We start from the raw sequence: 11,047 nt of genomic DNA on the forward strand, positions 1-11,047 counted from the left end.
AACCTAACCCAGCCCTGTCCCTGGGACCCCCAAAATCCACAAAATTCCCCCCAAAACCCCCTCAAATCCCCCCAAGGACCCCCCAAAATCTCAGAATTCTCCCCAAACCTTTGGGGCTCCAGGGGGCGTCGTCCGTCACCTTCTTCTTTTGGGGAGCGATTTCAGGGCAGGGTCGTCCTCGTCCGACTCCAGTGAGGGATAAACTGAGAGGGGGGAGAAAAATTGGGGTTCAGAGGGGCTTGGGGCTGGTTTTGGGGTGATCTGGGGACATTTTTGGGGTGTTTTGGGGTATTTATGTGGTGTTTTGGGAGTGTTTTATGATGGTTTTGGGGGATTTTTTTGAATATTTTTGGGATTTTTTTTTGGTCGCTTTTGGGGTGTTTTGGGGTTTTGGGGAAGTTTTGGGGGTAACCACAGGATGGAAATACAGGATGGTTCCAGCATAGACCGAGGGTGATTTTTGGGGTGGTTTTGGTGAATTTTTGGGGTGTTTTGGGGATGTTTTGGGGTCACACTCACTGAACTCAGCATCCTTGAATCAGGGTATTTTTTGGGGTATTTTTTGGGGTATTTTTGGGGTCGTTTTGGGGTATTTTGAGGATGGTTTTGAGGTCACGCTCACTGTGCTCAGCATCCTTGAAGCAGGGCGGTTTTGGGGTGATTTTGGGGTATTTTTGGGGTATTTTTGGGGTGGTTTTTGGGGTGATTTTGGGGTATTTTTGGGGTGGCTTTTGGGGTGACACTCACTGTATTCAGCATCCTTGAAGCAGGGTGGTTTTGGGGTGTTTTTGGGGCATTTTTGGGGTATTTTTGGGGTGATTTTGGGGTGGTTTTGGGGTGATTTTGGGGTATTTTTGGGTCACACTCACTGTACTCAGCATCCTTGAAGCAGGGTGGTTTTGGGGTGATTTTGGGGCATTTTTGGTGGTATTTTTGGGGCGGTTTTTGGGGTGACACTCACTATATTCAGCATCCTTGAAGCAGGGCGGTTTTGGGGTGATTTTGGGGTATTTTTAGGATCTTTTTTGGGTCACACTCACTGTATTCAGCATCCTTGAAGCAGGGTGCTTTTGGGATGTTTTTGGGGTATTTTTTGGGGTGGTTTTTGGGGTGATTTTGGGGTATTTTTGGGAGGTTTTTGGGGTCACACTCACTGTACTCAGCATCCTTGAAGCAGGGTGGTTTTGGGGTAATTTTGGGGTGATTTTGGGGTATTTTTGGGGTGACACTCACTGTAATCAGCATCCTTGAAGCAGGGCGGTTTTGGGGTGATTTTGGGGTGATTTTGGGGTATTTTTAGGACATTTTTGGGGTGACACTCACTATATTCAGCATCCTTGAAGCAGGGGGGTTTTGGGATGTTTTTGGGATATTTTTGGGGTGGTTTTTGGGGTGACACTCACTGTACTCAGCATCCTTGAAGCAGGGTGGTTTTTTGGGTATTTTTTGGGGTATTTTTAGGATATTTTTGGGTCACACTCACTATACTCAGCATCCTTGAAGCAGGGTGGTTTTGGGGTATTTTTGGGGTATTTTTAGGATATTTTTGGGGTGACACTCACTGTACTCAGCATCCTTGAAGCAGGCTGGTTTTGGGGTGATTTTGGGGTGATTTTGGGGTATTTTTGGGTGGTTTTTGGGGTGATTTTGGGGTATTTTTGGGGTGGTTTTTGGGGTGATTTTGGGGGTATTTTTAGGACATTTTTGGGGTGACACTCACTGTACTCAGCATCCTTGAAGCAGGCCCCCAGGCTGTCCTGCTCGTCCAGGCTCCCCTCGGCCTCGCTGTCGGTGCTCCGGGGGGCGGGGGGGGCTCTGCGGGCTCCCCCAGACCCCCCGGGCCCCCCCCTTTCGCTGCCCCCACCCCCTCCCCACCAGTTGGGGGTCCCAGGGGGGTCCCCGCGGGCAGGTTGGCCATGCACAGCATGCCCTGGATGGCTTCGCGCGTGCTGGGGGAGGCGGGGGCCTCGCTGTGGGGGGGGAAAAAAAAAAAAAAGGGGAAAAAATTGGGGTTTGGGAGGGTCACGGCACATTTGGGGATGCTGACGTTGAGCTGAGACAGCCCCGAAAGGAGATGGAGAGGGGCAAAGCCACGGAAATGATCCCCAGAACTCCTCGGGGGTGTAAATAACCCCCAAAACCCAACTCAGGACCCCAAATAACCCCAAAACCCAACCTGAGACCCCAAATAACCCAAAATCCCAATGTCTGACCCCAAATAACCCCCAGGAACCCCAAAACCCAACCTGGGACCCCAAATAACCCCAAAATCCCAATGTCTGAGCCCAAATAACCCCAAACCCAACCTGGGGCCCCAAAAAACCCAAAATCCAATGCCTGACCCCAAATAACCCCAAAACCCCAATGCCTGACCCCAAATAACCCCAAAACCCAACCCAGGACCCCTAATAACCCCAAAACCCAACCTGGGACCCCAAATAACCCCAAAACCCCAATGCCTGACCCCAAACAACCCCCAGGAACCCCAAAACTCAACCTTGGACCCCAAATAACCCCAAAACCCAACCCGAGACCCCAAAATAACCCCCAGGACCCCAAAACCCAACCCAGGACCCCAAATAACCCAAAATCCCAATGCCTGACCCCAAATAACCCCAAAACCCAACCCGGGACCCCAAAATAACCCCAAAACCCAACCCGGGGACCCCAAATCACCCAAAATCCCAATGTCTGACCCCAAATAACCCCCAGGAACCCAAAACTCAACCTTGGACCCCAAATAACCCCAAAACCCAACCCGAGACCCCAAAATAACCCCCAGGAACCCCAAAACCCAACCCAGGACCCCAAATAACCCAAAATCCCAATGCCTGACCCCAAATAACCCCAAAACCCAACTCGGGACCCCAAAATAACCCCAAAACCCAACCTGGGACCCCAATAACCCCAAAACCCCAATGCCTGACCCCAAATAACCCCCAGGAACCCCAAAACCCAACCCAGGACCCCAAATAACCCAAAATCCCAATGCCTGACCCCAAATAACCCCAAAACCCAACCCGGGACCCCAAAATAACCCCCAGGGACCCCCCAAAACCCAACCCCAGCCCCACAAATCCCCCCAAAATCCCACAGGGATCCCTCCCAGAGCCGTCCAAGGCAGCCCAGCCCCCCCCAGACCCCCCCAAACCTGAGCTGGGGGTACTCGGAGCCCCCCACTTGCCGGCTGGCCTTTGAGCAGGTCCAGGATCCCAGCGCTGCCCCCCGCGCCCCCCTCGTCCTCCTCGTCCGTGGTGTAATCCTCCTGGGGGGTATGGGGTCAGAAACAGCCCAAAAATACCAAAAAATACCCCAAAAATACCCCCAAAAAACCAGCCCAGTCTGTGTGTAATCCTCCTGGGGATAATGGGGTCAGAAACAGCCCAAAAATACCAAAAAAATATCCAAAAATACCCCCAAAACCACCCCAGTCTGTGTGTAATCCTCCTGGGGGGGTATGGGGTCAGAAACATCACAAAAATACCCCAAAAATACCAAAAAATACCCCAAAAATACCCCCAAAACCACCCCAGTCTGTGGTGTAATCCTCCTGGGGGGTATGGGGTCAGAAACATCCCAAAACCACCCAAAACACCCCAAAATACCCCAAAACACCCCCAAAATACCCCAAAAATATCCTAAAATACCCCAAAAAGTGCCCCAAAACACCAAAAAACCACCCCAAAAATACCCAAAAAATACCCCCAAAAAACCACCCCAGTTTGTGGTGTAATCCTCCTGAGGTCAGTGGGTCAGAAACATCCCAAAAACGCCCCAAAAATATCCAAAAATACCCCAAAACACCCAAAACCGCCCCAAAATACCCCAAAACACCCCAAAAATATCCTAAAATACCTCAAAAAGTGCCCCAAAACACCAAAAAACCACCCAAAAATACCCAAAAATACCCCCAAAAACCAGCCCAGTCTGTGGTGTAATCCTCCTGGGGGTATGGGGTCAGAAACATCCCAAAAGCATCCCAAAAATACCCCAAAACACCCCAAAATACCCCAAAACCACCCCAAAATACCCCAAAACACCCTAAAAATATCCTAAGATACCCAAAAAGTGCCCCAAAACACCAAAAATACCCCAAAAATACCCAAAAAATACCCAAAAACCAGCCCAGTCTGTGGTGCAATCCCTCTGGGGGCGGGGCAGGGGTCAGAAACACCCACACCCCCTTGGAACCCCATTTTTGGGGTGTCCCCCAATCCCCATTTTGGGGGTGTCCCCCAATCCCCATTTTTGGGGTGTGCCCACAAAACCCCCCCAAAACACCCTCAGTTGTCCTAAACCCCCCCCAAAAAAAAAACCCCAGACCCCCCCAAATACCCCAATGGATCCTCCCAAAACCCCCCTAAGAGGCCCCTCAAGACACCCCCAGTTCACTGAGGGACCCCCAAATCCCCCAAAACCCCTCAGGACACCCCCAGTTCACTGAGGGACCCCCAAATCCCCCCAAAACCCCTCAGGACACCCCCAGTTCACTGAGGGACCCCCAAATCCCCCCAGAGCCCCCCAAAACCCCCAGGACACCCCAGTTCACTGAGGGACCCCAAAACCCCCCAGGACACCCCCAGACCCACCTCGATGTCAAAGTCGACCTCCCCCGGTTCCCGCACCCGGTTGGGGTCAGAGCAGGGCTTGGCCCGGGGCAGCTTCCGGGGGAAGCCTGGGGACACCCCAAAAATGGCATTGAGTCACCCCAAAAATGGGATTGAGTCACCCCAAAAATGGGAATGAGTCACCCCAAAAATGGGATTTGGGATGCCCCAAAATGGGGATTTGGGACACCCCAAAAATGGCATTGAGTCACCCCAAAAATGAGATTGGGGTCACCCCAAAAATGGGATTGAGTCACCCCAAAAATGGGATTGGGGTCACCCCAAAAATGAGATTGAGTCACCCCAAAAATGGGATTGAGTCACCCCAAAAATGACATTGGGATCACCCAAAATGGGGATTGGGGTCACCCCAAAACCGGGATTGGGGTCACCCCAAAAATGGGGAATTGGGTCAGTCCAAAAATGGGATTGGGGACATCCCCAAAACGGGATTGGGGTCACCCCAAAAATGGGATTTGGGATAACCCCAAAAATGGCGATTGGGGTCAGTCAAAAATGGGGATTGGGGTCACCCCAAAAATGGGATTGGGATCACCCAAAATGGGGATTTGGGTCAGTCCAAAATGGGATTTGGATCACCCCAAAAATGGGACTGGGGTCACCCCAAAAATGGGATTGGGGTCACCCCAAAAATGAGATTGGGATCACCCCAAAATGGGGATTTGGGTCAGTCCAAAAATGGGATTGGGGTCACCTCAAAAATGGGATTGGGATCACCCCAAAAATGGCAATTGGGGTCACCCAAAAACGGAATTGGGTCAGTCCAAAAATGGGATTGGAGTCACCCCAAAAATGGGATTTGGAACACCCCAAAAATGGGATTGGGGTCACCCCAAAAACGGGATTGGGGACACCCCAAAAATGAGATTTGGGACACCCCAAAATGGGGATTTGGGTCAGTCCAAAAATGGGATTGGGGTCACCCCAAAATGGGGATTGGGGAGATCCCCCTGAAAATGGGATTTGGGGAGGGCTTGGGGTCGTTTTGGGGATGTTTCAGGTCAGGTTTGGGACTGGCTTTGAGTTTTGGGGGTTGTTCTAGGGAAGTTTTGGGGGTTCTTTTATGGTCACATTTGGGGGTTCTTTTATGGTCACATTTGGGTGCGTTGGGGATGTTTTGGGGTCAGGATTGGGGCTGGTTTGGGAATATTTTGGGAAATTATTTGGGATGTTTTGGGAGTTCGCGTGGGGCAGGCAGTGTGGCGTTTGTGGGGTCAGGTTTGGGGATGTTTTTGGGGTCAGGTTTGGGGATGTTTTTGGGGTCAGGTTTGGGGATGTTTTTGGGGATGTTTTTGGGGTGTTTTTGGATATGTTTGGGGTCAGGTTTGGGGATGTTTTTAGGGTCAGGTTTGGGATGTTTTTTGGGTGTTTTTGGATATGTTTGGGGATGTTTTTGGGATGTTTTGGGGTGTTTTTGGGAGGTTTTTGGGGTCAGGTTTGGGGCTGGTTTTGGGAGGTTTTTGGGGTGTTTTTGGCTATGTTTGGGGCTGTTTTGGGGGTTTTTTGGGAGGTTTTTGGCTATGTTTGGGGCTGTTTTAGGGCTGTTTTTGGGGGGTTTTTGGGAGGTTTTTGGCTATGTTTGGGGCTGTTTTAGGGCTGTTTTTGGGAGGTTTTTGGCTATGTTTGGGGCTGTTTTGGGGCTGTTTTGGGGGGTTTTTGGCTATGTTTGGGGCTGTTTTGGGGTGTTTTTGGGGGGTTTCTGGGGTACCCACGGGGCAGCGGCGCGGGCCCCGCCGCGGGGGGGTCTCGTCGATCTGCAGCTCCTCCTCCGAGTCCAGGTCCAGGGGGGAGCTGGGGGGGGAGCAGGGGGGGATGGGGGCGCCCGGGACCCCCAGAGCCCCCCAGGGCGGCTGCGGCGGGGCCTGAGGGGAGGGGCGTCAGGGGGACCCCCCCCCGAACCCCAAAACCCATCCCTGAGCCACCCCAAAATCCATCCTGGAGCCCCTGACCCTAAAACCCACCCTGGAGCCCCAAATCCCATCCCTGACCCCCCCCAAAACCACCCTAGAACCCCCCATACCCCCTGGAACCCCCCCAGCCCCCCAAAACCCCCCCAGAACCACTCCAGCCCCCCTAAACTCCTCTGGGATCCCCATGAACCCCAAAATCCATCTCGGACCCCCCAAACCCCTCTAGGATCCCCCCCAAAACCACCCCACAACGCTCCCAGGCCCCCCAAATTCCCTTTGGGAACGCACCCAGTGCCCCCCAGAACCCTTTGGATCCCTCCCAAGTCGCCCCTGGGACCCCCCCCCCAAAATTCAGTCTGGGACCCCCCAAATTCAGTCTGGGATCCCCCAAATTCAGTCTGGGACCCCCAAATTCTGTCTGGGACCCCCCAAATTCAGTCTGGGACCCCCCAAATTCTGTCTGGGACCCCCCCAAATTCTGTCTGGGACCCCCCCCAAATTCTGTCTGGGACCCCCCAATTCAGTCTGGGACCCCCCAAATTCTGTCTGGGAACCCCCAAATTCAGTCTGGGACCCCCCAAATTCTGTCTGGACCCCCCCAAATCCCCAGTTGCTCACCGAGAGCCCCCGTTGGCCAGCAGGATCTGGGGGTCCCCCTCAGAGTCGGGGTCCGTCTCCTCTGGGCTGGAGCTGGGGGGGTCAATCTGGGGGGAGACACCCCGAGATTTGAGGAGACCCCAAATCCACCCCCCCCCAAATCCACTGCTCCCCCAGTTCCTCCCAGTGCCCCCCAGTTCCTCCCAGTGCCCCCCAATTCCTTCCCAGTCCCTCCCAGTGCCCCCAGTCCCTCCCAGTCACTCCCAGTGTCCCCCAATTCCTCCCCAGTCCTTCCCAGTGCCCCCCAGTTCCTTCCCAGTCCCTCCCAGTGCCCCCCAATTCCTTCCCAGTGCCCCCCAATTCCTCCCCAGTCCCCTCCCAGTGCCCCCCAATTCCTCCCCAGTCCCTCCCAGTGCCCCCCAATTCCTCCCAGTTCCTCCAGTCCCTCCCAATTCCTCCCCAGTCCCTCCCAGTGCCCCCCAATTCCTCCCCAGTCCCTCCCAGTGCCCCCCAATTCCTCCCCAGTCCCTCCAGTGCCCCCCAATTCCTCCCCAGTCCCTCCCAGTGCCCCCCCAATTCCTCCCAGTGCCCCCCAGTGCCCCCAATTCCTCCCCAGTCCCTCCCAGTGCCCCCCAATTCCTCCCAGTGCCCCCCAATTCCTCCCCAGTTCCTCCCAGTGCCCCCCAATTCCTCCCAGTGCCCCCCAATTCCTCCCCAGTTCCTCCCAGTGCCCCCCAATTCCTCCCAGTTCCTCCAGTGCCCCCAATTCCTTCCCAGTCCCTCCCAGTCCTTCCAGTCCCTCCCAGTCCCTCCCAGTGCCCCCCCACCTCCTCCTCATCCTCCTCCTGGGGTGCTGCAGGGGGGTTCAGGGTCCCCCCATCGTCGTGGGTGCGGGAGTTGGGGGGCGGCTTTCGGGGCCCCCCTTTTTGGGGCCTGGGACCCCCAGGGGGGCCCAAAGGGGGTCCCCGACATCCCCGTGCTCTGCTGGAACAGCTCCTGTGGGGAGGGGACAGAGGGCTCCCAGTATGGCCCAGTGCCTCCCAGTAACCCCCAAACCTCCTGAAACCCTTCCCAGTCCCTCCAGTAACCCCAAAACCTCCTCAACCCCCCCAGATCACTCCCAGTAACCCCAAAACCTCCTCAAACCCTTCCCAGTAACCCCAAAACCTCCTCAAACCTTTCCAGTCACTCCCAGTAACCCCAAAACCTCCTCAACCCCCCCCAGTGACTCCTCAGTCATTCCCAGTCTCTCCCAGTAACCCCAAAACCTCCTCAAACCCTTCCCAGTAACCCCAAAACCTCCTCAACCCCCCCAGTCACTCCTCAGTCATTCCCAGTCTCTCCCAGTAACCCCAAAACCTCCTCAAACTCCTCCAGTGGCCCCCTTGTTCCCCCAGTTGCTCCCAGTCCCTTCCCAGCGCCCTTCAAATCCCTCCAGTGCCCCCCAGTCCTTCCCAGTGCCCCCCAGTTCCTGCCCAGTCCCTCTCAGTGCCCCCACAGTCATTCCCAGTCCCCTCCCAGTGCCCCCAGTCCTCCCAGTGCCCCCCCCCAGTGCTCCCCAGTTCCTCCCAGTGCCCCCCCAGTCCTTCCCAGTGCCCCCCCAGTCATTCCCAGTTGCTCCCAGTGCCCTCCCAGTCATTCCCAGTCCCTCCCAGTTGCTCCCAGTACCCCCACAGTCATTCCCAGCTGCTCCCAGTCCCCCCCAGTCGCTCCCAGTTGCTCCCAGTGCCCCCTAGTCCTTCCCAGTGGCCCCCTAGTGCTCCCAGTTCCTGCCCAGTCCCTCCCAGTGCCCCCACAGTCATTCCCAGTCCCTCCCAGTCCCTCCCAGTTGCTCCCAGTGCCCCCCCCAGTCCCCCCAGTGCCCCCCCAGTCCCTCCCAGTTGCTCCCAGTGCCCCCCCAGTCCCTCCCAGTTGCTCCCAGTGCCCCCCCAGTCCCTCCCAGCTGCTCCCAGTGCCCCCACAGTCATTCCAGTTGCTCCCAGTGCCCCCACAGTCCCTCCCAGTCGCTCCTCAGTCCCCCCAGTCGCTCCCAGTGCTCCCAGTTCACCTCTGCCAGCCGGATCTCCCTGCCCAGTTCCTTGATCAGCTGCCCCGGCCGGACGGTCTCGGGATCTCCTGCTCGTGCTCTGCCAGGACCTGGGAGGGAAAGGGTTAAAATGGGGGGGGGGGACCCCAAACCTCCCCCCAAAAACCTCCCACCCCTGGGACCCCCCCCAGCCCCCCAAAATTCCCCACAGATCCTCCCAAATCCCCCAGGGCCCCCCAAAATCCCCCCCACGTCCCTTCCCAACCCTCCCAAAACTCCTCCCGGACCCCAAAACCCCCTGGAGCTCCCCAAATCCCCCCAGGGCCCCCCAAAATCCCGTTGGACACCCATAAAATCCCTTGGGAGTTCCCAAAATCCTTTTGAGCCCCCCCACTATCCCTCAGGACCCCCCCCAAAATCCTTTGGACCGCTCCAAATCCTTTTGAAGCCCCCACAATCCCTCAGGACCCCCCCAAAATCACTTTGAGCCCCCCCAGAATCCCTTTGGAACCCCCCAAAATCCATCAGGACCAACAAAATCCTTCAGGACCCCCCCCCAAAATCCCTTTGGACCCATCCAAATCCCTTTGAAGCCCCCACAATCCCTCAGGACCCCAAAAAATCCCTTTGAGCCCCCTCAAAATCCCTCAGGACTCACCTAAATCCCCCTGGAGCCCCCCAAAACCCCTTGGGACCCTTCCAAAATCCATCTGGAGCCACCCAAAATCCCCATGGACCCCCCCCAAATCCCTTTGGACCCCTCCAAATCCTTCCCCATTCTAGCCCCCCCACAATCTCAGACCCCCCAAAATCCCTTTCAGACCCCCAGAATCCGTCTGGAACCCCCCAAAATCCATCAGGACAACAAAATCCTTCAGGACCCCCCCCAAAATCCCTTTGGATCCATCCAAACCCATTTGAAGCCCCCCACAATCCCTGAGGACCCCCCAAAATCCTTTGAGCCCTCCCACCATCCCTCAGGACCCCCCAAAATCCCTTTGAGACCCCCCAAAATCCCTCAGGACTCAACTAAATCCCCCTGGAGCCCCCCAAAATCCCTCTGGAACCCCCCAAAATCCATCAGGACCAACAAAATCCTTCAGGACCCCCCCAAAATCCCTTTGGACCCATCCAAATCCCTTTGAAGCACCCCACAATCCTGAGGACCCCCCAAAATCCTTTTGAGCCACCCAAAATCCCATGGACCCCGCCCCAAATCCCTTTGGACCGCTCCAAATCCCTTTGAAGCCCCCACAATCCCTCAGGACCCCCAAAACCCCTTGAGAGCCCCCCCAAAATCTTCAGGACCCCCCGAAAATCCCTTTGGACCCATCCAAATCCATTTGAAGCCCCCACAATCCCTCAGGACCCCCAAAAACCCCTTGAGAGCCCCCCCAAAATCCCTCAGGACTCAACTAAATCCCCCTGGAGCCCCCCAAAATCCCTCTGGAACCCCCCAAAATCCATCAGGACCAACAAAATCCTTCAGGACCCCCCCCAAAATCCCTTTGGACCCATCCAAATCCATTTGAAGCACCCCCACAATCCCTGAGGACCCCCCAGAATCCTTTTGAGCCCCCCCAAAATCCCTTTGGACCCTTCCAAATCTCTTTGAAGCCCCCACAATCCCTCAGGACCCCCCCAAAAATCAATTTGAACCCCCCAAAATCAATTTGAACCCCCCAAAATCCCTTTGAGCCCCCCCAAGACCCCTCAGGACCCCCCCAAACCTCTCGGCGGGTCCAGGCTCGGAAGGCCCCGGTCAGGGCTCGGGCTCCCAGCACCAAATAGGCCGCGGGGTGCCGGCGGTTCTCCCTCAGCCCTGCACCCCAAAAACCACCAAATCAGCGTGAGAAACACAGGGACACCCCAAAAAACGGGATAGA

The 11,047-nt window shown here is 55.8% G+C and overlaps 1 protein-coding gene and 1 long non-coding RNA gene across 2 annotated transcripts; both read right to left on the reverse strand.

Annotated features, from left to right (window-relative positions):
* Window positions 1–108: 108 nt before the first annotated feature.
* LOC134433231 (histone lysine demethylase PHF8-like) lies at window positions 109–7,973 on the reverse strand. Its single transcript, XM_063182100.1, has 7 exons — window positions 7,963–7,973; window positions 7,157–7,228; window positions 6,337–6,419; window positions 4,590–4,675; window positions 3,152–3,265; window positions 1,721–1,970; window positions 109–203 (listed from the first exon to the last, which is right to left on the reverse strand). Exons 1-7 carry the CDS (start codon window positions 7,971–7,973, stop codon window positions 136–138), a joined length of 684 nt encoding a protein of 227 aa, XP_063038170.1. The 3' UTR covers window positions 109–135.
* Window positions 7,972–10,988, reverse strand: LOC134433222 (uncharacterized). The gene is made up of 3 exons (XR_010031509.1): window positions 10,892–10,988; window positions 9,183–9,271; window positions 7,972–8,131 (listed from the first exon to the last, which is right to left on the reverse strand). It is a non-coding gene; the product is annotated as an uncharacterized LOC134433222 (long non-coding RNA).
* Between the last annotated feature and the right edge of the window lie 59 nt (window positions 10,989–11,047).

This window comes from Melospiza melodia, unplaced genomic scaffold, assembly GCF_035770615.1.
Source record: "Melospiza melodia melodia isolate bMelMel2 unplaced genomic scaffold, bMelMel2.pri scaffold_149, whole genome shotgun sequence".
Classification (NCBI taxonomy): domain Eukaryota; kingdom Metazoa; phylum Chordata; class Aves; order Passeriformes; family Passerellidae; genus Melospiza; species Melospiza melodia.